At 36.5% G+C, this 27,675-nt stretch overlaps 4 protein-coding genes and 1 long non-coding RNA gene across 6 annotated transcripts; 3 read left to right on the top strand and 2 right to left on the bottom strand.

Annotated features, from left to right (window-relative positions):
• Positions 1-25: 25 nt before the first annotated feature.
• Positions 26-9,800, top strand: LOC110797037 (UDP-N-acetylglucosamine diphosphorylase 1). 2 transcript variants are annotated; one of them, XM_022002124.2, is made up of 15 exons: positions 26-347; positions 523-577; positions 692-843; positions 2,809-2,848; positions 3,406-3,498; positions 3,573-3,685; positions 3,791-3,865; positions 5,721-5,760; positions 5,873-5,955; positions 6,045-6,122; positions 6,846-6,989; positions 7,638-7,705; positions 8,534-8,648; positions 8,723-8,879; positions 9,421-9,800. In XM_022002124.2, exons 1-15 carry the CDS (start codon positions 168-170, stop codon positions 9,516-9,518), a joined length of 1,491 nt encoding a protein of 496 aa, XP_021857816.1. In that variant the 5' UTR covers positions 26-167; the 3' UTR covers positions 9,519-9,800. The 2 variants fall into 2 exon arrangements, with proteins under 2 accessions (XP_021857816.1, XP_021857817.1); XM_022002125.2 differs by having other exon boundaries at positions 40-347; positions 688-843.
• A 797-nt stretch (positions 9,801-10,597) lies between these two features.
• LOC110797031 (uncharacterized) lies at positions 10,598-12,362 on the top strand. Its single transcript, XM_056828445.1, has 3 exons — positions 10,598-11,507; positions 11,613-11,678; positions 12,072-12,362. Exons 1-3 carry the CDS (start codon positions 10,661-10,663, stop codon positions 12,107-12,109), a joined length of 951 nt encoding a protein of 316 aa, XP_056684423.1. The 5' UTR covers positions 10,598-10,660; the 3' UTR covers positions 12,110-12,362.
• Positions 12,363-19,764: 7,402 nt separating this feature from the next.
• Positions 19,765-21,163, bottom strand: LOC130460947 (uncharacterized). Its single transcript, XR_008921185.1, has 2 exons — positions 21,025-21,163; positions 19,765-20,367 (listed from the first exon to the last, which is right to left on the bottom strand). It is a non-coding gene; the product is annotated as an uncharacterized lncRNA (long non-coding RNA).
• On the top strand, positions 20,124-23,714 carry LOC110797038 (anthranilate phosphoribosyltransferase, chloroplastic). Its single transcript, XM_022002127.2, has 10 exons — positions 20,124-20,354; positions 20,435-20,578; positions 21,064-21,225; positions 21,390-21,473; positions 21,903-22,091; positions 22,179-22,269; positions 22,377-22,436; positions 22,552-22,670; positions 23,165-23,299; positions 23,391-23,714. The coding sequence occupies exons 1-10, from the start codon at positions 20,124-20,126 to the stop codon at positions 23,421-23,423; spliced, it is 1,248 nt and encodes a 415-aa protein (XP_021857819.1). The 3' UTR covers positions 23,424-23,714.
• A 730-nt stretch (positions 23,715-24,444) lies between these two features.
• Positions 24,445-27,329, bottom strand: LOC110797026 (glutaredoxin). Its single transcript, XM_022002117.2, has 4 exons — positions 27,018-27,329; positions 25,491-25,579; positions 24,879-24,977; positions 24,445-24,779 (listed from the first exon to the last, which is right to left on the bottom strand). The coding sequence occupies exons 1-4, from the start codon at positions 27,125-27,127 to the stop codon at positions 24,697-24,699; spliced, it is 381 nt and encodes a 126-aa protein (XP_021857809.1). The 5' UTR covers positions 27,128-27,329; the 3' UTR covers positions 24,445-24,696.
• Positions 27,330-27,675: the final 346 nt, after the last annotated feature.

Genomic DNA, 27,675 nt, shown 5'->3' with positions numbered 1-27,675 from the left:
TCGTTTTCAAAGCGCGACAATCTAACTCACTCACCCACGAGTCACCTACATTTCTGTTACATTGACACGACAAATAAACGCACTTGATTCCTTTCGTCTCTATTTACTCTTTCCTCCGTTACTACCACCACACCCACACACCGACACTCATTCAGAGAAATCAAGAGATGAGCGAACCACCACCACCACCAATGACGACGGAAAACAACCTCATCGCCGCCGCGGCACCACCAGCACCTCCTCAAGCTCTGCTTGAACGGCTCAAGGATTATGGCCAAGAAGACACTTTCGCATTTTGGAACGAGCTTTCAACTCATGAACGTCACCTCCTTATCAAAGACATCGAGGTCTCTCTTTCCTGTTCTCTTTTGTCGAACTTTTATTAATTGATACGATGAATTACCTCATCATTTCGGGATTACGGCTCGGCATTGTTAATTTGTTATTGTTTACGGAGTGTGATCTTATTGCGCGCGATTTTTAATATTTTGAATTAATTTAATTTTAAATGAAATTGTTCAGAGTTTGGATCTTCCTAGGATCGATCGGATCATCCGGTGCTCATTGCGGTCTCAAGGTAGGTTAGTAGTTAAGAATTTAAGATTGATATACTAATGAAATAGTATCAATTAGTTTGGGATTTTTTTTTTTGAAATGAGTTTTGAACTGCTGCAAAATTTTGGGTAGAAAGGATTGCCAGTGGCTGCGATTGAACCGGTGGCGGAGAATATCGTGTCGACGGTGGAGAAGAGAACAATTGAGGAGAGAGAAAGGTGGTGGAAGATGGGATTGAAGGCCATCCATGGCGGCAAGTTGGCTGTCCTCCTTTTGTCCGGTGGCCAGGTATATTTTCGTTATCGATTTTGGTGATCGTTGTTTATGCGACCTAGATGTGACGGACTTATTATAACTTACGGTAAAATATGATACATTTTTTGGGCCAGATATTTTCGTCATACAAGATCATGTATTAAGTTATTTGGAGAAATTAAATATTGTCAGTTAGCAATAGTAATCAGATCACCAAGAATTGGTTGTAGGATTACTTTCTAATTAGTTGTTTGGTGTTGCCAAATATTGTCACTTTATCATTGCAAGAGAAATCGGATCACCAGTCATATATTATAGGATTACTTTTAAAGTGTAATCATGCTTAAATTAGACATTGTTGTTCCTCCTTTGTGTCGGTTGTAACTTGTAAGTTGCCTTTTTGAGGTGCAATCATGATAATCAGCTTATAAAATTAGTATGTTAATCTGATTTACTTTGAAAGCAAGCTTTGATTAATGTTGCATATTAAAAAGGCATTTTTAATTTGTAATTGGTATCATATTTCCCAAAGGGGTGCGCCTCTTGCAACTTTAAAATATATATTATTTCAGATGCTGAGGATATGATTATTGAAGGACCTCTACCCAACTTTATTAAATTTGCTGGGTCCTATTGTGCATTTGTGCTGGTGGTATTTTCTGTTATTAGCCATAAAATTAGTTGTGGATGCTGAATATTTGTCAAAGTTCAGAAAAAGCTTTACTAGAAGAGTCTATGACTGTGGAGGTCGATTCAATATAAATTCATATACACGTTGATGGAGGGAGTATGTGTTTGTTTTCTTTGGGGAAACACCTTGCTAAAGAAAAGAAAAGAAAAATCAGTCTGTAACTGGAATCAAGAAACTTGACCGTTGGAAACTCGAGTCATAAAACTTTATACTGAGCTCAAGTGTTTTCTTTTCTAAAAGAAGATGAGTTCAGTTCCCCTATCCCCTTTCCTTCTTATGGAAAGCAGGAATGTTATGAGTAAAAGAGACGACTGATAATTCCAAGTTTACGGATTTGTGGATGATGTATATTTGCAGATAAGTAGCTCAGTTTTCATATCCCCTTTCCTGCTTATTACTAGCAGAAATGTTACAGAACTCATGAAGTAACAACAAATAGTTCCAAGTATACGGGATCCTGGATGGTGAAATAAGTACTCCGTAATAACTTAGATTTTTCTAATGACCTTCACTCAGTTAGAAATCCCCAGGATTCTAACTCGTGACTATGCAATACGTTCAGAACACAAATCAATACTACCATCTTCCCTCCTCATATCCCTAAAGATAAATTGCCACCAAATCTCTCACACACCAAGACAAATCAACTCATCAATGATGCAGCATCATGACATAAGCTAACTAAGCAATGAGATAGAGTTAGAAATAAGCCCAAAATGAGCTAGAAATATCCAAAGTCCAAACAAGAACCAAATACCAATACCACCACCCCTCATATACCTCAAGTCAGAGTTGCACCCATGCCGAACAAGAAGATCCATAATCAGCCATGATGATGAGTATGTAGTGTTTAGTGACTGTATCTGGTTTTGATCTTGTGGTGACTACTTCCAATTTGTCGAGAATTGATTATACAGTTTGCTATTGAAGTGTGAGTGTGTGACTGAATCTGTCTTATGGAAAAGATGACTGTATTTCCTACTTTTGGTTTGCATATCCTTTGCACACCAGATGTTGCCTGATGGGATGTATTTTGAACTTGACGAGGAGATTAGTTTTTACCACACCTCATGCAATGGTGAAACTGCTATTGACTTTTGTGTGAAGAATGAAATTTGTCAACCTGAAATGGAATTTGCCAAAGCCATCTTTCCAAGTATAACCCCCCCCCCCCCCCCCTCTTATTTTTGTTTATAATCTGTGTATTGCATCTTTCAGCTTGCACAGTGCTAGTTTTACACTGCTTGAGATCAGTTAATAACAAATTATCCGACATACCTTAATAATTCCCTATAATGTTAATGCAGGGAACTCGGCTTGGAAGCTCAGATCCTAAGGGTTGCTTTAGTAAGTGACAGTGCCATTTGGCATCTACTTGTTGCATTGAACTCTTACTCTAGGCCAAAACTTTCCTCTTAATTGAATCCTGCACCTGGATTTTTGTTTGCTCATTTCATTATTCGTGGACAGTCTGATTTTTTAACTAAAACTAATATGAACCAATGTCACACCATTTTACATGCAAATAATGATGTATGTTGATACGGGAAAAAGTAAATGCTGTTTTACTGTCTGCAGTGGCTACTGCAGATATGTCTATCATGTGAAATCTCAGCAAAAAAATCGGTACAGTATAATCTACCCTACTGAGTGTGATCTTGAAAGATAATGCATTCCAGGACTCAGGACAGACAGAGTTCCTTTCTTCTTTTCTCTTTTGAAGTTAGTTGAAACTGAGGACTCAGACTACCTTCATTGGCTTTTTGTTTCAGTCACTGGTTGAGGAAACATCTTATAAACCTCTAGAGTATTAGTTTCTGCAATGGTTTTTTTATTCATAAACCGTGGTCCTTATTTTGGTCAATTTTCTGATGTAGTGTGGGTTACATCTTAATTTGTTTCAGATATTGGACTTCCTTCTGGAAAGTCACTTTTCCAACTTCAGGCTGAGCGAATCATGTGTATTCAAAAATTAGCAGCTCAATTTATGAGTGAAGGTAAGATACTTTGTGATTACATAAGTGCGTATGGTTCAAAGTATCCTGATTGTCTTTCAATCTGCAATGTTCAGGCTCTGCAGGTGTCATACCTATCCATTGGTACATAATGACTAGCCCCTTCACAGACGAAGCCACACGCAAATTCTTTGAAAGTCATAAATATTTTGGCCTCGAAGCTGATCAAGTATGGTTTATCTTTATCATCTTGCTTCTGTTAGACCAATCTTATTGTATAATTGCTTATTTGATTTTTAGTTTCGCTAATATGAGGTATATATCATCAATGTAGGTGACCTTCTTCCAGCAGGGCACAATACCATGTATTTCAACAGATGGTAGATTCATCATGGAGACTCCATATAAGGTGCGTTCAGTTTTCATCTTGATGCCTCAGTTAAGTTTGATACCTGTCATGTTGTGTATGTTTAGCATCAGTGATGATGTTGATCCAAAAGAACCTCACCATATAGATGCTGATTAATTTATTGTTTTTGTTTAAATTTTTGTGGGTAAGAAAATGGGATGTGACTTTAGTCTCTAAGTGACAAAGTAAAGAGGGTTACATTTAGGAATATGGAGTTATGGACTTTGATCACGAAAATAGTACCAAGTGAATCACAATAAGAATTAAGTTGAATAATCTAGCACAAAGCAATCGAGTTAATATATAGTTTTGGTTTCTGATTAGAGGATAACTTATCTTCTCTTTACTCTTTCTTTCAGCTCTTTAATTAAAAAAAATCTTACTCCATATTAAAAATATTTAAGCACAAAGCAGAATGGACGTGCCCTCAAATTTGACAGCGGTTTCTTGTAAACTGACAGTTTTAAGTCACTAACATAGGCTGTTTCCCTCAAAAAAAAATTAAAAAATACATAAGCTGTTCATGCATGTATATGGCTCCTGAAGTCCTGATGACAGGAAACAGAAGGCTCATCTGGTAGGAAAAGTTCCAAATAACCTCTTCATCAAATCTAGATACAGAGTTACATGGTCTGTCAATTGACCCTAGAACTTTTTAAATTTTGTTTCTTCCCTCGCCGGCAATCCTGAACATTTTGGGTACCGATCCTCTTTCTTTGCGCTGTTAGTGCGTTCCTGAACATTTTCTGTCCAAGAATCAGTCTGTCAAGGTACAAAATTTTCCCCAAATAGATCAGAGTAAAAGAAAAATCGAGAAAAAGCTCAGTAGACTTATTATGAATTAAGGGAATGCAAGCTGGGGAAAACTGAATTCATTTCAGGTTAGTCTACCAACAGTGAGGACTGAGGAGCCTACCATACACACGTTGGTTGACCCAATCAGCAGATGAAGATATATGTATATTGAGGATTTGGATTTGTATGCCTTTAAAATGAACTTAAGCTGTATGTATAGAAGCCTAGAGGAACAGTTCTGATTGGCTAGGTTATAGAATAGAAATGAAGATGAGGTTGTATATAAGGGCGGAAGTTAGCTCCAGCTATATTTGGTTGACCCAAATTAAAACACACTGCAGAGTTGCTGAGCTTCTTACTGCTACTGAAATCTGTAAGTCTCATAGGCAACAGCGTAACTATGCAGTTTGGACTTTCCAGCCATGACAAGATTGTCTCACCCTACAGCCTGCATGAAGACCAACATGTCTACGCCAGTACACAGATAGAATGTGTACCGTGTACGGATCTGAAGTGTTCCTCTCAACTCCAGTTCAGCTTACAGGCCTTCTTCAGCAAGCTTTGTCTTTCTCTATCGGGTTTGCCTTCAATATCACCTTATTCCATGTACCCACTACCCAGGGTGTCTAAATGGGGCAATTGACCCAAATAGGATCCTTTCCCTTTAACTTTATACACCAAGACATATGATTCGATTACTCATCGATCACCAACAGTAGGAGAGAAATATACCTCCAAGGAAACACCCACATCACATGTTACTATGGTTTTTACATGGAAATCTATGAGTATCTACATGATTTTGGTTGAAGTAAAAGCTCCATTATGTCAAGTCAATAAGTTTTTCAGATATCATCAATCACACTGATGTTAGAAACTGAAAAAGAAGATGGTCAAGGTTCTAACTGCATTTATGCTGGACCTCTCTTGAGAGTTCTTTTTCAATTTTTTTTTTGCTGAAGCGTGAACTTCTATGCTCTTGCTTCCTGTGCAAGGTTGACATTTTGATTTGTTGATTGTGAATTATTTTGTTTTAATTGTCTCAAGTGTCTAAACTCAGGTGGCTAAGGCTCCTGATGGGAATGGAGGAGTTTATATAGGTGTGTCACTCTCTGCATCTCCACAGTTATTATGATGTACTGGATAAGTGGATTGCTTATATCCTAAACTAAAGCCTACAAGTTGAATTGACTAGTTTTGTCCTATGGCCAGCCCTGAAGTCCTCAAGACTTTTAGAAGATATGGCTACACGGGGAATCAAATATATTGATTGCTATGGTGTGGACAATGCCCTTGTAAGTTCTCCTTTCTGCCCTCTGCTCTTCTCCTTTCCTCTTCATTTGTGTTAGTAACCTTGTAAGTTATTTCTTTGTATTGGTAATAGGTTAGGGTTGCTGATCCCACTTTCTTGGGTTATTTCATTGATAAAGGTGTTGCAGCTGCTGCAAAAGTTGTAAAGAAGGTAATTTGAAGTTGTTTTTTTTTTTCAATGAAATGCGAAGTATATAACTTTTAGCTGTCTTCTTCAATGCTTCATGTACATGAGCTTGCGGCAGAACTGAATCAGGAGAGACAAAAGCCACAACCTCAAATTACTTCAAAAACAAAAGTTAGCAACAACTTAAAATTGCAGGACCAGATTTTTTTAGTTTAGTAGCAGCCTCCAGATTCAGACAAATATTTCTTAGATTTCTTGATTCACAAAAGGAGTCCTATCTTCAGGAGCAGACATTTAAAGATGGAAATTAGAAAATTTATTTCTCGTAAATAAATATGTGCCTCAATGCGGACAGCAGAACGTCCTTTTATCCTGCTATGACTCAAATATCCTGTTAATGTTTGAAAAATCTCTCTAGTGTTGATCATGCTGGTTCAGGAAGTAAGCAAACATATAGCCTGGGAAAATTATTAAATGCTCCTGATATTGAATTATTGAAAAATTTAAAATTTATTGACATCTTTACTCGAGAGTTGGCATGATCCATTATTCAACTTGATGTCCCCTGCATCTTCAGTTAAGAGGACCATATTGCTTGCGACATCAGCATTCACCATTCAAAATTCAACTGTTACATGGGAAAGTAATGACTGATGTCATCTTGCTTTCCATGTATCATAAGATATTTAAATGTTAACGGTCAATACATATGTCTTCAAATTTATTTGCTGTTTATCTGATTAACAGGCCTATCCACAAGAGAAAGTTGGTGTCTTTGTACAACGAGGAAAGGGTGGCCCACTTGATGTGGTTGAATACAGTGAGCTAGATCCTTCACTGGCTAGTGCAATTAATCAGGAAGCTGGACGTCTACGCTTTTGCTGGAGTAATGTATAATTAGCTTCTTCCTCATGCCTGTTTCTTTTAGCATAGTGCTCTAGCATTATGTGCTTCATGAGATATGATCATCGCAACAAAATATGAAGCTATGAATCCAATTGATGCATTTAATAGCTTGAAATCCTTTATATATATCTCGTATGAAAGTAAATCTTTTGCCATTTTCTTGGAAAAATCCTTGGAAACAATACTCATGAAGTCATCCTGCCAATATAGCAAAGTTGGTAAAGGACAAGTCACCCTTGGCTCTAAGGGCTGCTTGGTTGATGGACGCCATTTCTGCTTAGGTTGGCATGGTGACCTCCTTTTCTTATCTCTATCTCCTGTCTAGACATTACAGGACTTGCTGAGGGGGCTCTCCTAGTCCTAGTGCTTGCAGAACAAAAAAAATAAAATTACTGCCATCGCTTATGAGTGGCTGTAATTTTCCAAATTGTTCTACAAGGAGGCATGACAATTTGGATGTAATTATTGGCCATTAACCAGAGTATTTCATGGTGCTATTTATGATGCAATTTTGGACCCCAAATCTTCATAATCAATCTTGTCCTCTTCAGATTATGCTTTCAGTGTTAAACCTTACCTGGTAAATTTGTAATCAGCTGATGTTCTGACAGGTTATTTTCAAATGACTTTCAGGTTTGCTTGCATATGTTCACCTTGGATTTTTTGAATTCTGTGGCCAATGGACTAGAGAATGATAGCATGTAAGTAACTCGATCTGTGGTGTGCTTTCTTTCTTCTGAACTTCAGATTCGTTTCATTTTCTGGCTAGGAAATTGATTAATTTGTGTGCTTTTCTGATAGGAATATTGAATCTTCTTGTCTAATTTTTAATTATCAAATACCAAATATATGGACTCCCCTATCTATTTTGTTGGCTTGAACTAAATTAGACCCCCCCCCCCCCCCCTTTGATCAAACATTGTGACTAGTTGATTTTCTGGAGGAAAAAAATGCAGCCTTGAATGAATCTGGGGTGAATTCATGTTAAATTAATAAAGAAACACAAAGGGGTTATGAGTAGAAATTGTTCTCAATTAGACAACTTGAACTTGTTTTACTGGAGTTGCTTTCACTAAAATATGCTAAACAAGCGCCACAAAACACCAAAATTTGGACATATCTTTTGGCTCACTAGGAAACCGATAATGATAGTTTGAAATTATAATTAATCACAAAGCTTCGAACTACAACAACTTTAGCAGCCCGTATACAGAGCCCTCACACATTCAGTACTGCTATCAAGAAGTACTAACTCTACATTACATAATAGTTGTCCAAAAATAAGTCCTAGTCCTAAACCTAATTAAGCACCTAAGCCTACTGTCCTGCACCTTTTATTTGAAGAATATATCAGAAACTAAGATACTGACTAATAAATCCCAAATAATAGGAAAACAAACTTGTATTCTTTTGTACTTTATCTTATGAATCACGGTTTGAGTCATGGTTAGCTGTTCCCATTATCCTAATTCCTAACCCAGTTGAGGTTGAGGTTGCTGGTTGAATCGTTATCCTTAATTCGACTGCAGCTATCATTTGGCAGAGAAGAAAATACCATCAGCTAATGGATATACTATGGGACTGAAACTGGAACAGTTCATATTTGATGCTTTCACATACTCTCCTGCTACTGCACTCTTTGAGGTACGTGACCCTTATTCACCTGCTTCCTTATTTCTGCTATGAATGCGAATATGATATCCATTCATTAATCTCAGGTTTTACGAGAAGAAGAATTTGCCCCAGTTAAAAACGCAAATGGGGCAAATTTTGACACACCTGATAGTGCCAGACTGCTTGTTCTCCGGCTTCATGCTCGGTGGGTGATTGCTGCTGGTGGCTTCCTAACCCATTCTGTACCTATATATTCTACTGGTAAATACACTTCCTCCAATCCCTTTACAAAATCAAACAATTACTCAAGTTAATGTTAGAGGGAAATTTCCGGAAATTTACACTTTGCAACATCATATTATCCTCTTGCATTATTACCAATGTATCATTTTTCATAATCAGCTCTTGTTAACAGAGTAGGTCTCCTATGATAACACCATATGCGTAAAACCGCTGATGTTACCCGCCTGATCTAGAGCTCCAGGCCCCTGCAGGAGGGATCCGTGTTCGATTCCCACGAATGGCACCTGCAGGGGTTGCGGGGTCTTCACGTAGGCCGGGGTTTGCTTCCACGCAAGTGGGAGGTTCCCCGTCATAAAAAAAAATGCTAATGTCAATGTTAAAAAAAGATAACTATTTGATTAGAAAGTATAACTATTTGATTAGAAAGTATAACTGTTTGATTGCGGAGTAGTAATAGTTGAACATAACTATTTGGTAAGAAGTTGGTCTTATACATAAGACCGTCATAAGTATAGGTTTTCGTAAACTTGTTAATGTTCTGCCTCTTGCATAAACTCAGGTGTTGAAGTTTCTCCACTATGCTCTTATATGGGGGAAAATCTTGAAGCTATTTGTCGTGGAAGAACTTTCCATGCACCTTGTGAGATCACATTTTGAAATTTGATTTGTAAATCAAGCATGTCATTATTTGTAATATGATTAGAGGAGTTGTAATTATATATACTCGGCTTTATATGTATGTTTGAATCACTTCCAAAAGTTTGTGTTCAGCAGCATTATCGGCTCAACACATTAAGGGCTAGGCACACGGAATGGACCATGGTTTGAATGTTAATGATGTTGTATCCTATTGTATAAAACAACGATCCATTTACAAAAAACAAGGCAAAAGTTTGTACACTTGAATTTTGAATAAAACTCATTTACCATTTCTTTAAAGACTTTTCTCTTCTTGAATCCTTTTGAATCCTGTAGATGGTGATGCTCTGAAATGTTTAAGCCAGAAGATTAAAACACGAATATTTGACCGTACAAATTCTGCAACAACAACAACAAAACATGTTTTGTTTTATTCATCAACAAAACCTGAAGGCCATCTAAGGTATCGTTTGGTTGACCATAGGAAGTAAACGCTCATGGAAAGAAGATTTTCTCATTTATTGACATTTCCTAGGAAATAGAAAATGTTATTTGGTTGAACATGGAAAGTTTCACTTACTTCCTTCATTTCGTGGGAACTGAAACTTTTTAGGGAGTGTCACTTACCCTGTTTTTGTAAACCAAGTAACAGTACAATATTTCACTTTCTAAGAAGTAATATTTCCCATTGTTTTTCATGGCAACCAAACAATACCTAACCTTGTTAGCCTACGAGCAACATTAACCTACAAGATTATGATATTGCCTCTGTTTCTTTTTGTTCTTCCTAGGTTTGATCTTTCGCCAAGATTCAACATAGGAAGGGCGAAACAAAATGGATGGACTATAATATTGCATCATACTCTACTTTTCGCTCTTTTGCATTTTGTTCAAAAGTGTCAAAAGACAGAGAGAAAATTGGACAGTCAAGAAGCTAAAGAAAAAGCTCCCTTAGTAACACTACTAACAATTTGTTTATAGCCTTTATTAAAGACCAAATTAAGATTCCTTGACAAATGGAATAAAGTCATTACCTTAATCCTTAACTACTACTCAAGCAAAGTATATATCTATCACCTTAACTTAATTCTATTGCCTTACACTCAATATCATCTTCATTTTTCTATCTCCAAAATCCAACATTTCCCAACCAAATAACCATGCCTCATATATTGTCTATCACACTCTTTGCACTATTAGTCCCTTCATTGTTAGTCCCTCTATGTTCAAGTTATAACCATAGTAACACGTGTAGATCGTATTGTGGCAACGTATCTATCGACTACCCGTTTGGTCTCAAATACGGGTGTGGACACCCGGGTTACCGGGATCTACTATATTGCATCAACGGTGTCCTCATGCTCCATGTAGCTTCCGGGTCATACCGGGTTTTAGACATTGATTATACCTTCCAAGCCCTTACGTTGCATGACCCCCACTTGTCGACATGCAACTCGATAGTGCTTGGGTCCCGCGGTAACGGGTTTGTGGTCGAGCCATGGCGGGCCCCGTTCTTGACTCCGGTACCCGATAACGCCTTTTTGTTGATCGGGTGCTCGGTTAAATCCTCACTCTTTCAAGGAATACCATCCAAGCACTTAGCTTGTAGGAATGTTTCGGGTTTGGGTTGTGAAGACTACTATAGGTGTCCGGCTTGGGGGTTTATTGGGCCAACAAATGTGGGCCTTGTATATGGGTCAGGCCCACCAGAATGTTGCACGGTGGCTTATGACGATCTTGGGGCGGGTCAAGGTGTAAATCTTACCAAGTTGGACTGCCAAGGGTATAGTAGTGCTTATAGCTTGGCACCTCTAAGAATTGATGGGCCACACGAGTGGTCTTATGGCATACGTGTGAAGTACTCACTCCAAGGACATGATGCATTTTGTAAAACGTGTGAGGCTACTCGTGGCACGTGTGGGTATACTGGTGATCATGGTAGTGAAATTACAGAAGTGTGCTTTTGTGAGACTCATAACTCTACATCAAATTGTGACTCAACTTCAGGTGAGCAAAACAATTTCAGTTTTGCAAGTCAAAAATACATTTGAAACTTTGTTTTGATGGATTTGTGACAATTTTCAAATATTTTTTTTTTTGTTTTTGTTGCAGTTGAATCAATGATAGCTGAAGCCGTCGTTTTAAGGACCTCGTCAACCTACGCCATAATATTAATAGGTGAGTTACTTTCAAAGTTATTTATCACTATATCTACTCAAAATTAATTCGTACTAGACTTGATTATCTATAGCTGGTCTTCTGGCCCGACCCGTCCCGACCCGAAAAATATGGATTTGGATAGCACAAAATGTGCATTTTTAGACCAAAGTCCAAGCCCGATCCGAAAAAGCACGTTCAGGCACGTAATGCCCGCACCAAATTTATGGGTTTGGGCATGCTTTTTGGCGTTAAAGCCTGCCCCGACCCGAATTTTGACCACCTCTAATTCGTACAAAATATGGAGTACGAAGTATGGATTACATAATGTAGTGATTTTTGGGTTCATATTTTATTACGTTTTCATTTCTATATTTTAACTAATTGAGCAATACATCTCCCATATTTATGCAGGATTTCTAGTTTCTATGGTTTTATGGAATAAAGACTGAAGTCAAGTGCAAATTCAAGTTGTCACATTAATGTTTATTATATCTACACATGAACGTGCTCATGTGTAAGGCTTGAACAATATAGAGCAAGCTAAGAGAACATTGCAATAGTTGCAATTTTTAGGGTATAGAAAAATTAAAGTTGCCCCCTAATGCAACTTCTACAAATGGTTTGTAAAAAAATTTGGCTAGGAAGATGAAATTTTGTTGATTGTTGAAACCATTTGTTTGAATTACTCAAGAGCTACTCGTCTCCTCCCAATTGTTGTTGCGGGGGATCGAATACGAGTCCTCCCTACTAAGTTCTGCCCAATCACCACTGAAGCAACGGACAATTGATAGTTAATATCTCTCTAAAAATCTAAATAATAGAATAGTCACGCAAAACAATAATAATAGGAGAACATTTATAGTTTTCTCTGGAAAAGAAAATGAAAAAATTCGAATCTAAAATAAAATGATTTCAAATCATACCGGTCCACCAGGCCGACGGGTCCAACTCAAATACCCTACAAATACATTATTATTTAATATGCTTGTGTTACCCATTGGTCCATTATCCATTACCAATCTTCTATACCTTAAATTATTTAAATTCAATTATTTTCCAAATGAAATCTTCCAAATAATTCTAGACTACACGTTTTTTGCCACATGTGAAATAAATTGGGCCTAGATTATGGACCCAGCTTGAAAATGAACCCGTAGGCCCGCTGTAGCAAGAAACTTTCACCTTGTTGTAGTAGCAAACCTTAAAACACACTCCCAAATAAGATGAAACCAACATGATAGAATGACGAATGATGAAGGAAGGTTTTACGGGTTTTTCCTTTATTTTCACTTATTTTAGATCTAATAAGTTTGAGAAGATTTTATTCCCGATGTTATTCTCAAGTTAATTTTCCACGGAAGTAACCGAGGAACTTAAAACAATTCCAATGCCGATAGTTGCTCCCACTTAAGCAATTGCAACAACTAGACACCCGTTGATTTTTCATTTTCTAAAATTAATAGAGTAGGCTAATAAGTTAGTATATATTCAGATAAGATAAGTTCATGGCTAATATGTAAGGCTTTGTTCGACAACACCTTTCAGTCCCCTTTTATTTTCACATATTTCACGCCAAACAAAATAAGTTCAAATGACTTCAGATAAATTAAGAGCAAATAGTTCGAATAAGATAAGTTTCGTGGAAAAAAAATCATCCTAAATAAGATCAGAGATAATGTTCTTTTCACCTTATTTTTACATGAATAAAATTATTTTTAAAAATTTTAATTACTTTAAAAAACGTATTTTCTAGAAAAATTATATAGGAAATACTTCCTTATTCTATTTTTATTATTATTTTAAGTTATCAGTTGGTTAGAAAGTGGTTACAATTCAGTTACAATTTTAGCTGATGTGGCACAATTACGTTGTATAATATTCTGTTTGCGTTGTATATTTGTATTGTACATAAGCTGATGATTAGCCTCTCAGCATGGTGTGAGCTCATAATACAATATTGGAATCAGTTGATTTCCTCTAAATTCTCTCAAATTGATTTGAGTTTCTACATGGTATCAGAGCAATAATCTCTGATTTGAGATTAAGGTTTGCTCATTCTGAGATAAATTCGATCTGTTTTTCAAATCAAAGCTGAGAGTATCTGTTTTACAGAAATTTTATTGCGAAATTTTCTTGCAATTCACAAGTGTGATTGCGAAATTTCTTGCGATAGTTGAGATCTTCTTCGACGATTGTTCAAAATTCTTTGTTTGTTCGAGTGATTTGATCATCAGAGATGGCATTTCAAGATTCTGAAAGCAATAATTCACATAACAACAACAACAATGGAGGTAACACTGATAATTGTGATCCGTTTTTCATTGCTAATTCAGATAATCCTACTTCTTCCTTAGTTGCTGCTGTGTTTACTGGTACAAATTTTATGAGATGGAGTAGAAATGTTAAACGTGCTTTAGTAGCTAAGAACAAAGAAGGATTTGTCAGTGGGGAGATAACAAAACCTGCTGTAAATCATAAAGATTACATGAAATGGAAACGTGCTGATTTCATGGTGGTTAGCTGGATTTTAAGTTCCATGAATCATGAACTAGCAGATGATTTTGGTTACATTGACACTGCTGCTGATTTGTGGAGAGAATTAAATGAGAGGTTTGGTCAGTCCAATGGCCCTCTGATTTATCAATTGAAGAAAGAAATTGAAAGTTTAACTCAGCAAAACATGACAATTGTTACTTACTATGGGAAACTCAAGAAACTGTGGGATGAAATGCAAAATTTGAGAGCATTTCCTAGCTGCACATGTGGTGTTATGATGCAATGCAGCTGTCAATTTCTGAAGAAGATTGCTGAGTTTGAAGAAGAAGATAAAATGATGAAGTTTCTTCTTGGACTGAATGGTGGATTTGATAGCACTGTAACTAATGTCCTTTCCATGGATCCCTTACCTAGCATTAATAGAGTATTCTCAATTACTGAACAAATAGAAAAACAGAAAGAATTAAGTGAAGCAGCTGTGGAATCCAATGGTATGACCAGTAGTGCTATGGCTACTCAAGCTTATAGAGGAGGACAAAATCAATCTCAGAAATATGCTGCTGGATCAGGAAAGAAAGACTGGAAAGAAATCAAGAAGGAGAAACTGAATAGGTTCTGTAACCATTGCAAAGGCAAAGGTCATACTGCTGATCAGTGTTTCAAGCTTATTGGCTATCCTGATTGGTATAATTCAATCAAGGGTTCGAAGGGTACTGGAAATAGGCTTGCAGCAAATGTTGGCTACACTGCTGATGATGTTGATGAACCTTTGGGAAATACTGACAATGACAATGACAGGGTGAACAATGAAATGCTGAATGCTATCTGTCAATAAGTTATGAAAGTGATGAAAGGCAAACAATCTCAAGTGACTGAAACCAGTGGTTCTCATTCTTCTTTTGCAAGTTATGCAGGTATAATCTCCCATTCTTTCAACTGTGCTGTAACTAAACTGCATGATGCTTGCTTATGGATAATTGACTCAGGAGCTTGTGATCATATGACCTATGATGAAACCATCTTGACCAATATCAGAACTCTGTCCAACCCTATTAAAGTTGGTCTACCAGATGGTTCTCAACTGACAGTAGATACCATTGGTGATACTTCTTTGACCAACAAATTGGTGTTACACAATGTTCTGTTGGTCAAGGGTTTCAAACATAATTTGTTATCTGTTGGTAGGCTGATTGAACACACTGGTTTACAAGTCTTATTCAATGGCACTGGATATGTTTTCCAGGACCCTACTAATTCTGAATTGCTTGGTGCTAGAAAAAGAACAAATGGTTTGTATTACTATGTGCTGCCTTCCCTTGCTGGTTCCATCAAAGGTATTGATTCACACAATTCCAGTTGCAATAATATAGATGCTGTGCCTGATGACAATGTTGATATTCTACCAAATAAGACTGCTACCAGTGCTTCTCAAGTTAAGAGTTCTGTAGGGAATAAAATACATTTGTTTCATGCTAGACTAGGTCATCCTTCCTTGTCTAAGATGAAATGTATTGATGCTGAAAGTTGTAAAGGTTTTACTGAATACAATTGTGTTGTTTGTTACAAAGCTAAACATCACAAAATGCCCTTTGATGTCAGTATTAGTAAAGTTGTGGCTTGTTTTGATCTGATTCATTTGGATTTGTGGGGACCATATAAAGTCAAGAGTTTAGATGGTGCATCCTACTTCCTGACTATTCTGGATGATCACAGTAGAACCACCTGGACTTATCTACTTCATAATAAACTGCAAGTTGCCAAAGTTATTTCTGAATTCCTAGCAATGGTTGAAACACAATTTCATACCAAAGTCAAAAGAATAAGATCTGACAATGGCACTGAAATTGTGAAAGAATCTTGCAGACTTCTATTTGCTGACAAAGGCATTATTCATGAGAAAAGTACACCTTACACTCCTCAACAGAATGGCAGGGTTGAAAGAAAACACAGAAGCTTACTTGAAATTGCTAGATCTTTGAGATTTCATGCTAATCTGCCCAAGAAGTTCTGGGGGGAATGTGTCTTAACTGCCACTCATCTACTTAACAAAATTCCAACTAAAGTGTTGAACTGGAAGACTCCATTTGAGGTTTTATTTCATCATCCACCTGTCTATGATAACCTAAGAGTCTTTGGTTCTCTGTGTTTTGCTCACAATAATCAGATTCACAGGGATAAATTTGACTCTAGAACAAGAAGGTGTGTGTTTATTGGATACCCTGCTGGTTACAAAGCTTTCAAGCTGTATGATCTGGATTCTCACTCTGTGTTTGTTTCTAGACATGTAACTTTCTTTGAAACCATTTTTCCCTACAATCTATCTTCTCCTTCAATCACAAACTCTACTGTCTCACCTACTCTTGTTCAATTTGGTATTGACCCTGATGTGATTGTTAATCAATCTGACAACAGTCTTGATAATGACTCTTTTACCTCTCATCATTCTCCTATACTCACATCTTCTCTTCCATCTTATTCTTCTTCTCCACATTTCACTCACTCTCCTGTTACTCATATCTCTTCTTCTACCCATGATCTTTCTCTTGATCATAATGATCTTTCCCCACCTCAGAATTCTCCTGTTGTTTCTCTACCTGTTGTGAGAAAATCTACCAGAATTATTAAACCACCTGCTGTTCTCAAGGATTTTGTTGGTAGTTATATTCCTCACAGAGATATTCCTCCTCACCTTACTGATAGTGAATCTCTTTCTTTCTCTGTTGGTTCTATTTTGGATGATTCACATGAATATGACTATTCTGATATAGCTTGGTTGCTTAACCTCTCCTTGCATGAGTTTGATACTTGGGAATCCCTTGCTTTCTCTGTGTTTGCTTCTCCTACTGATCCCAAACATTACAATCAAGCTAAGCACAGTGATCATTGGATCAAGGCCATGGATACAGAAATTCTTGCTCTTGAGAGCAATGACACTTGGGATCTTACTACTTTGCCCAAGGGAAAGACAGCAATCAATTCTAAATGGATCTATAGAACCAAACTCAATCCTGATTATTCTATTGATAAATATAAAGCTAGGCTTGTAGCTGTTGGGTACCAACAGGTTGAGGGAAGGGATTTTAATCAAACCTTTTCTCCAGTTGCCAAATTAGCTACTGTGAGAATTGTGATTGCCTTGGCAGCCATGAAAGGTTGGATTCTGTGCCAACTTGATGTCAACAATACCTTCCTACATGGCTTTCTTGATGAAGAAGTTTACATGAAACCTCCTGCTGGATACACTAAAGCTAAACCAGGAGAGGTATGCAAATTGAAAAGATCACTTTATGGTTTGAAACAAGCTTCTAGACAATGGAACAAGGAACTGAACAAGTTCCTCAAAACTCTACAGTTTCAACAATCCACACAGGATTACTCTTTGTTTACCAGAACTCTTAATGGTGAGTTTTTGGTGTTACTGGTGTATGTAGATGACATTTTACTCACAGGCACTTCTGCCTCTCAAATTGAGGGTGTTAAACTGGCTCTAGATCAGGCATTCACCATCAAAGATCTTGGTCCCTTGGCTTATTTTCTGGGTATTGAAGTACAGAAAAATGGCAATGGGATATTTCTTTCTCAGAAGAAATATGTGCAGGATATCTTGATTGATGCTGGTATGGACAATTGTGATCCTGTTTCTGCACCTTTATCATGTGGTCTCAAGTTATCAACTGATATTGGTGACTTACTTGATACACCAGATGTCTACAGAAGACTCATTGGAAGATTGCTTTATTTAGGCATCACTAGGCCTGACTTATCCTACAGTGTACAACACTTGAGTCAATTTGTGCACTCACCTAGGGTACCACACTTGCGTGCAGCTTTACATGTGTTGAAATACCTCAAGGGTACTTTAGATAAGGGACTCTGGTACTCTGCAGGAATCAATTTTGCTCTTTCTGCTTATAGTGATGCTGACTGGAGCTCATGTCAGTTCAGTAGTAGATCATTAAGTGCATATGCTGTGTTTCTTGGTTCCAATCTCATCTCTTGGAAAACCAAAAAGCAACGAAGTGTCAGTAAATCCTCAGCAGAAGCAGAATACAGGAGTATGTCTGCTGCTGCAAGTGAACTGGTTTGGATTCAAGGTTTACTTGAAGATCTTCAAGTTGTGATCCCTTTACCTGTTAAATTATTCTGTGACAACATGTCTGCTGAACATTTGGCAAAAAATCCTGTTTTCCATGATAAAACAAAGCATTTGAAGAGAGATATGCATTATGTAAGGGAGCAAGTGGAGGCTGGTTTTATACAGACTGCTCATGTTTCCAGCAATCAGCAACTTGCAGACATCCTTACTAAACCATTGGCTTCATCTCAACACCAGTCACTTTCTTCCAAGCTTGGACTTATTTCCAAGGTCCAGCTTGAAGGGGGAGTATAGGAAATACTTCCTTATTCTATTTTTATTATCATTTTAAGTTATCAGTTGGTTAGAAAGTGGTTACAATTCAGTTACAATTTTAGCTGATGTGGCACAATTACGTTGTATAATATTCTGTTTGCGTTGTATATTTGTATTGTATATAAGCTGATGATTAGCTCTCAGCATGGTGTGAGCTCATAATACAATATTGGAATCAGTTGATTTCCTCTAAATTCTCTCAAATTGATTTGAGTTTCTACAAATTATCATATCCTTATTCATGATAGAAATATCATGTTCTTTTTATCTTCTTTTTACAAACTTAATTACTTTAACTAAAATAAAACTTATTTTCAAGAAAAATTATCGTATCCTTATTTAATGGGGAAAATATTATATTCTTTTCACCTTATTTTTACAGAAATAGAATTATTTTTAGAGCGATTTCCGTCAATAATGCTCAAAGATACATTAATTTCCAAAATACACCACATTATAACTTATTTCCCACTCTACCGTCCACGTCAACATTTGAAAGAGAAAAGTAATTTTTTTTCCCGGTTCAATTCTAAACCGCCATTTCAATTGACGGTTTAAATTTAAACAAAACCGCCAATTGAATTGGCGGTATATGTCACAAAACCGCTCGATTTTAAGATTACTACGGCAGTTTAAGATTACTATGTAGAAGTTTATACTTAAATGAACCACCATCTCAATTGGCGGTTCATTTAATTGTAAACCGCCATCTCAAATGGCGGTTTACCTGTACTAACCGCTATTTGAGTTGGGATGGCGGTTTACCTGTACTAATCGCTATTTGAGTTGACGATTTTACGGTGATCGATTAAAAAATATTAGACTGCTTTTCTTGCGGACGTGGACGGTAGAGTGAGAAATAACTAATTTACGAGCAATATTGAAGGAAATCGCTCTTATTTTTACAAACTTAAATTCACTTAAAAAAAAAAAAAAGTTCAGAAAGATTGTCGTATCCTTATTTTAGGAAGGGTCGGAATCACGTAATAACTCCTACTACCTCCGTTCCTAAATGATCTTTACGGTTACTATTTGCACGGTAATTAAGGAATTTTGGTGAACATGTGATGGTGGAGTAACAAATGGAAAATGAGTGGCTATAAATTGTCCAACAATGTGAGTGGGTGGAAACTAATATTAAAGTATTGTGAGTGAGTAAGTTATGGTGGGCCAAATAAGAGTAAAAATGGAATAAAGTAGGAGTGTAAAGAACTTTCAGGAACGGACTAAAACGGAAAGCGTAAAGAACTTTTAGGAACGGAGGTAGTAATAGAAATGATTTGACGAGCATGTAATTTGTCCACCACCCATATAAAATTATAAACTAATTTTGTCCAACTTTAATTTGGTACGAAATAAACCCTCAAAAGGAGTTGACAACTTTACATACTCCGTAATTCGACCGGGTCCGTAACCCGTTTATAGATTTTTGCCAACGTTACTCCCAGCTTGACTGCTTCCATACATATACGGAGAGAGTTCTTCTTTTATCCCAATTCTCGCTCCTCATTTCACAATCCAAATTCTTTTTCAGACAACATCCAACAACAACAACGATGAATGCATCAACAATGGCGTTATTCCACAGCCAACCTTCTTCAATTTCACTTTCTCTCTCCTCCAATTCGACCTCAAAAACACCTGAATTTCCATCCCAAGCTCAGGTTCGGTTTCTCGCCCCCAAATCCGTTGAAACGGCGCCGTATGGTTCGAAACTGCTCAATCGACCTCAATTTGCTATTCAATCGATCAGTAAATCGTCTTCTTCTTCCTCCTCCTTCAGCGAGGTTTGTTGAGTTCCTACATTGTATTGGATTCAATTTATATGGATTTTAAATGATGATTAATGGTTAAATCAATTTTGCAGGTGATTGAGGGTTTGATTAGTGGAGTTGATTTGTCGGAATCAGAAGCTGAAGCGTCGTTGGATTTCTTGCTTAATGATCCTAATGAACCCTTAATTAGCGCTTTTCTTGTTTTGTTGAGGGCCAAAGGCGAAACATATGAAGAAGTAAGTCACAGTCTTATCAGTTTTGCAATTAATATGTAAACCTCCAAAGTAATGATGGGGTTTTAATTTTGTGATTACGAGGAAAATTTATTAGTTTTTTTTTGTTGTTATTAATAATAGGAAAAAGAATAAATGGGGTTGGCTGTATGAACCAAGAATTTATGAAGTTCTAGACTTCTAGGTTTTGATTCATGAGATATTGAGATTGGGCTAAGACAAAAGGTTTGGGTTTTTGACATTTGGTAGATTTTCTCATATTTCAAACAAATGGAAATCAGAATTTCAATTGGATTGTGACTGACTTTGAGATTGATGAAATTATACATGTTTTTTACATGTGTCAACATTGTGTTGAATTGCATATAGTTTTGATGGAATTCCAGAATTTCAATTGGACTCTGACTTTAAAAATGTCATCACTGATTTTGAGATTGATGAAAGTATACCTGTTTTTTAACATGTGACTACTTTATGTGTATTTGCAGATAGTTGGACTGGCAAATGCAATGATGAAACACTGCAAGAGTGTGGACGGATTGGAGGGTGTTGTTGACATTGTCGGTACCGGTGGCGATGGCGCAAACACTGTAAATATCTCTACCGGCGCCTCTATATTGGCCGCCGCTTGTGGTGCCAAAGTAGCCAAGGTTGTATCTCATTATTTGCTTCTCTCTCAATTGGTGTGTTTTGGGGGGGAGGGGTTCATGTCAAAGTGTGAAAGAGTGGTACAAATTGAGTCTGAATATCTGCGTGTGTATAAATATGCTGGATTTACTAATGATGGGTTGTGTTTTTTGGGATTTTGTTGCAGCAAGGGAACAGATCAAGCTCTTCAGCTTGTGGGAGTGCAGATGTTTTGGAGGAATTGGGGGTTGCCATAGATTTAGAGCCTGAGGTTTGTCTTTGATATATATACTAGTTGTGGATTGAATATTTGTTTTTGTGCCATCTGCTAAGTGCCTAAGTGTTAACTCTTCATTGGACCTCCATGGCTCCATAAATGCTATCATGGAATCATTTATGAGTTTTTCGGTTGGTGTTAGTTTTGGTTTGCTGCTACTTTATAAGCATTATTTAACTGTAAAAGCTACATGCTGTTTGGCTGTAAATTTCCCAGCTTTTGGTGTCTTTTAATGCTGCTGAATAAGTGGGGACTAGATTTTAAGATCTACTATCTCTGACATTGGTTAAACCTATCTGCATTGGCAGGTTGAAATACTGGATTTCAACTATATCTACCTCCTTTTGTGTTGTAAAAAATTGATATTTGGTATGTTTACTGATTATCTAAGCTGTTAATTTTCTTGCTCTCTTTGTTTATTAGGGAATAAGAAGATGCTTAACAGAAGCTGGGATTGGTTTCATGATGTCGCCGACTTACCATCCTGCCATGAAGGTTGTAAGACCGATAAGGAAGCAGCTTAAAGTTAAAACAGTGTTTAACATCTTAGGTCCAATGTTAAATCCAGCTCGAGTACCTTATGCAGTGGTTGGGGTTTATTCTGAAGATATTGTAAGTTTCTTTCCAACTTCAAAAGTCAAAAAAATTGTTTTTCTTTGTTGATAGGATTTATTATTATTGTTTTCTTCTCTCCTCTAGGTAGCTAAAATGGCCAAGGCTTTGCAAAGATTTGGCATGAAGAGGGCATTGGTAGTGCATTCAGAAGGACTAGATGAAATGAGCCCTATGGGTGATGTTCTTAGACTTCTTTTCAGATATCTTTTTCCAAGGTCTATTGTTAATCTGTGTTTCTGTAAAGCTTGAAAATCAACTAAATGTTATGTTCGGAAATTGCAGGCCCTGGAATGATTCTTGATGTGACTCCCGATAAAATTGAGAAGTTCTCTTTTGATCCATGTAAGAAATCTGCTAAAATCATTTTCTTTACCTTTCCCTTATATATCTTGATTCAATTTGGCTTGGGATTGTTAATCACATCTCATAATTATGCCATATGTATGTAATATGTCAGTGGACTTTGGGATTCCTCGTTGCACTGTGAAAGATTTACGAGGAGGTGGACCGGAGTACAATGCAGAGGTTTTGAAGCGTGTACTAGGAGGAGAGACGGGATCTATAGCAGATGCATTTGTGAGTTCAACCTTTTATCCTTTGCTTATTATTGTTTGTACTGATGTGTGACTTTAGAATAGGCTTTTGCTGCTTCCACTGCTTTTACAATAACCACGAAAAGTTGGAATCCAGATGAATCTGTCTATAGTCAATGATTGAAAAAGTTGGACTGAGTTCAACATGTTCTCTGTTTTTTAAAGGAACAATCAATTGTTAAATAAGCTTGCTTCATTGCTTATTGCAAATGCAACAATACTGTTTAAGAGCATGATGTTGCTCCTTGTCATCAAAAACCTTAAATAAGCAGAACTTTGTTCTTCTACAATCTTTTATATAAGGCGGTCATATAAGTTAAAGCACTAGAACGAATTAGTTAAGCACTGGAACTAATTAGTTAAGCAATAGAACCAATTGGTTAAGCAATAGAACCGATTAGTTAAACAGTCAAAGTGGTCTTTTCGGTACGACAGTCTTACACAAAAGTTACCGTTTTTCTTCTGTTACAAAATCAGGTCTTAAATGCGGCTGCTGCTCTCTTGGTTAGTGGAAAAGTTAGTACCCTTGGTGATGGAGTAGCCCTTGCTCGTGAAACGCAGCAATCTGGCAAAGCCCTTAAGACATTGCAATCATGGATAGATATATCTAATGTAAGAATAGTTCTTAATATGATTATGGAACCCATTTTTAAAAAGTCCATCTACTTCATTTTCTAATAACTTGTTGATTCTTATGTTTCAGAAACTAAAAGAAGCTACTGCAGTTGCTGCTTAATCCTCCAAGGAAGCATCAAGCATGTTGTAGATTACTATTAATATATAGAGTTGCGTTATATACTCGTATCTACACTTTTGCAATGAGCATGATCTATACCGCACCACACCTATAATACTGGAAAGCGCTCTTTTTTTGTGTATGTTATTGTTGAAGTTGTACAGTTAAATATTTACAGAGATATTCTTTCATTGTTGTACTCCCTAGATAATCTGAAGTCTGAATCTAACTGTTTTTATACATTTGAAGTTAAAATTTGGTGATTATGTGCGTGGTTACATGATCTTTACACGTCTGACAATCTTACATTCATCGCATTATTGAATAATCTTGTATTATTGTATTGATGTCCATAAAATGTTCCCTAATTTGGCTTCTGAACATTAAAATGTTGGCGCAATGCGGAATCAGTTTTAGAAAAACGTATCCGTTTTATTATTACTTGAGCTCGGCTGAGTTGAATTGAGTTGGTAACAAGTTTCGTTAACCCTTTGGAATTAATGTGAGTTTTTTTTTGGTGCAAATGAGCCACAAGGGCGGGGATGAGAATCGATCCCAGAATCACCTGGAACCGGGATAAAAGCTCTAACCAACTGAGCTATCCATCACTCTCATATTTTTTGTGATATTATCCGTGTTATTGTTGACTATGTTAATATCCGATATTGATCAATCCCATTAACCATTTGTCGTGTTACACTGGTTGTCATTTTTAAGGAGCACTCCTTAAAAATGTGTGCTCCTCAATACGTCCTCATCGATAACACGAATAATATCACAATTAACATGAATTTGCCAAATTGAACATTGAATAATGCACGTCTATGAGTTTATAGAATGTTTTCACCTTTTACGCGAATCATGTATTCTTTTTGACTGATTTTGATGATTTATCTAAACATAGTCGATCTTGTTAGATTCATTTTAATTTATATTTTCACAATATCAACTTTTTTTATAACTTATCCTTATGCACAATCATAGATATTAATGGTCAGTTATGTTCATCGACAAACAAACGTGAAAGTCAAAACGTTGCAACTAAAAGAGAACAGAAAAAGTACAACTCGTTTACTCTTTACACCATTTATTCTTTGTTTATTGAACTCCAAAGTCCAAAGAAACTTGACCATACTCTTTCTCCTACCAGACAATCTTTCATGTCACATTCTAAAGAGAGGTTTCAGACTGTTATACTACCCTTTTACATAGATTACAAAGCTTAAAAATACAGCATATCCGTCTTTCCGAGCTTTTGCACTTTAAGGAATGCTTACGCGGTCTGCTCGGCAGCAATTGCTTTAACATCCACAAGCATGGGCACAAGCTGCCCTTGCTGGTGTTTTGCTGTCACCGCTGCAATCGAAGAAATTTAACGCGTTTTAAGGGACTGAAAATCGAACAAAAAGTAGGAGAAAAAGAGAGAATTGTAGGGAATTAGGTTTATATACATACCATCACAACCGCCTATGTGCTTTCCACCTATAAAAACATTCGGTACAGTTCTCTGTCCAGTCCACTCCAGAAGTGCTGCTTGGATTGCGTCTCCGTCCTCTGCAAAGCCAACAAAAAAAAATGAATCATTTCATTTTACAGGTTTAGAATTATCATAGAATATTAGAATGTAATGTAATGAACTTCAAGAAGCAAGTTTCTCGACTCCTTGTGAGTTCAGACAAAGGGGCACTTTCCTCAACTGAGATACTCTTTGTAGTCTTATATCTACTTAACATTGATTGTGTCCACAATTAAGGGCTACCCTAAGTTTAATTCACAACTAAATTAACTTTGGAATAAGTTGAGACAAGTTCCTAGGGAAAATATTATATGATAAGTTTTCAGATTAAAGGTTTTCAAGTGAAAAGAATGAAGCCTCAACATTGATGCTGAAATAATCACTTCGGGATCATACTATATACGTAATACTAATGCAACAAAATCATTGCTTCTCATGATTAACACTGTTTGTCAAGGTTCAACGTCGTGTTTGACAATAGAATGAAACAGCATATGCAACCATAAAATTAAATTAAGAGTAAATAGATGTGACCAGAATATAGTACTCACGTTCTTGGTCCAATTCCATGACCTCGAAAGCAGCACCAATCTGTTTGAGCAGATTCTTGACCCTATTGCAGTATCCACAGTATGTTTTACTGAAAATCCAGATGTGCAAATACAGATTAATTCAAGGTAACTATCATTATCACCAAAAAAAAGGTAGAATTTCAAACTAAGATAAGTTAAAACGAAGTCATTATAGTATCAGAAAGTGCTTTAATTTAGGCGAATTTTGTGCACGGAAGGATAAGGAACGGGTAAGAAGAGAGATTCCATCTGTGTGATATCAAAGAAAGGATTCTGCAACCACCAATTCAGTCACAACTCACAACACCTATAAAGTTACCCTTTTCTGTATTCTATATAATTACTAAAGAAGTTACAAAATCCTGATTAAAAATGAATCAAATGGTCGGAACACCACGTCTTGTCGAGTTGTCGATATGGAAGAATATGTTCTTCTAAAAGCTAGATACAGAGCATTTACAACTTTATAAGAGCAACTGGCTTCAACTTTTGTTTGACATAGTAGGAGAGATGATAACTTCATCTTAGAAATGTACCAAAAGAATCCAACAGTAAGGTTTATAGTTATACCAAATTACCAATACAGTAGTACGGATTAGTATTCTTTCTATTACTTGTATCATTTTTATTCATTATGAGGAGCTCGGAGTTGGATGAACCTCTTAAACCTACGTTCATAATTAGTAGACCTACTAGTATAATACTAGTTCTAAACCTCTAATCACACTACACTATTATAACATTCTAGATGTAGGGGGGGATATATGAGTATATATCATACTCCCACAATTCTATATTGATTTTCCTAGTCGGATTACCGGGTGTGCTATGCATTAAAAATGATGTAGGGGATATATCATACTACCATTTTATATTCATGTTCCTAATCAGATTGACTCGATTAAAGGACCAAGACTTCAACAATGAGTATTTCGGAAACTGATTTTGGCACATTTCTTTGTGAGTCTCACATTAGGTGAGACTAGAATCTATGTTTGGGTATGGCCAAAATCATTTCACATACTCCCTTAGGTATAAGAAAATTAAGTAAAATCATACTTTCAAAATGTTAAGTTCCATACTTGTTTAACGGAATTGATGTTCAAAGATGTCCATTGAAAACCATAAAAAATAAAACAGTGATAATTTCCTTGTGAACCAAACAAATCATACATGCAAAATGTCAAATCACATGATATCAGTTGAAAACTTGGGCAAAATCTAGTTTGAGACGATCGACATACTTTTTAATGTTTCGCGATAAGTTAATACTCATCAACAGATATTCACGGATTAGTAAAGAAAACCAGGCGGACAATCGAAACATCAAATGGACTATGAACCTAATAAATTTCCGATAAAATAACCTAATAACAATAATCAGAATGATATAAACTGAGAAATATAACCCCCAAAAAAAAGTCAAAATTGAAAGGTCATGAAGAGTTGACCTAAAATTGATCATAAAAAAATCAAATTGCAAGCAAAAAAAGAGAGGAAATAAACCTGAAGACGAAGACGGGGGTGGAAGAAACGAGGTGTTTCGCCTTCTCTAACGCCATTTTAATGTCTTCTTCGCTGTTGGTTTTGCTGGTTGAACTGAAAAATCCTCCCATTTTTATGGTAAATACTTGAATGAATTAATACAGAAAAATAGGAGAGAGAAAGAGAGGTGGCAACGTTGAACAAGTGTTGATGTTCTGCTTCTGGCGCGTGTTTTCTTCTCTCTCTAATTTCTGAACAACCAAAATGTGGTAATCAGAAAATAGCAAACGGCAGAAGGAAATCAGGAACCTTTGTTCTAAATAACGGTAATGGGTTTATTTTGTACCCATATGTTGAAGTTTTCATTTTCGGCCCATTTTCTTTTTTCGAGAACTAACCTAACTCGTCTTTTCGGATGGATGATAGTTTATAAAAAAATCATTATCAAAGTTAATCTTATAACACATGGAGAGCTATTGGGAGACTATGGTCTTATTTTATTGTTTTATTTCTTTAGATAAGTTAGGACATAGTCTTGAGATAAGACTATCTTAATTTTTGTATACTTATCCTTATTAAAAAAAATAATAATAAAAATAAATTGGGAGACTTCGGTCATAATGAGTTATTTACTAGTTATCCATTAAATACGCTGGTCGGTTTGCATCCCAATTCCCAA

This window comes from Spinacia oleracea, chromosome 5 (assembly GCF_020520425.1).
Source record: "Spinacia oleracea cultivar Varoflay chromosome 5, BTI_SOV_V1, whole genome shotgun sequence".
NCBI lineage: Eukaryota > Viridiplantae > Streptophyta > Magnoliopsida > Caryophyllales > Amaranthaceae > Spinacia > Spinacia oleracea.
The sequence above is the reverse complement of the archived record's forward strand: the minus strand, read 5'-3'. Positions and strand labels throughout refer to the sequence as shown.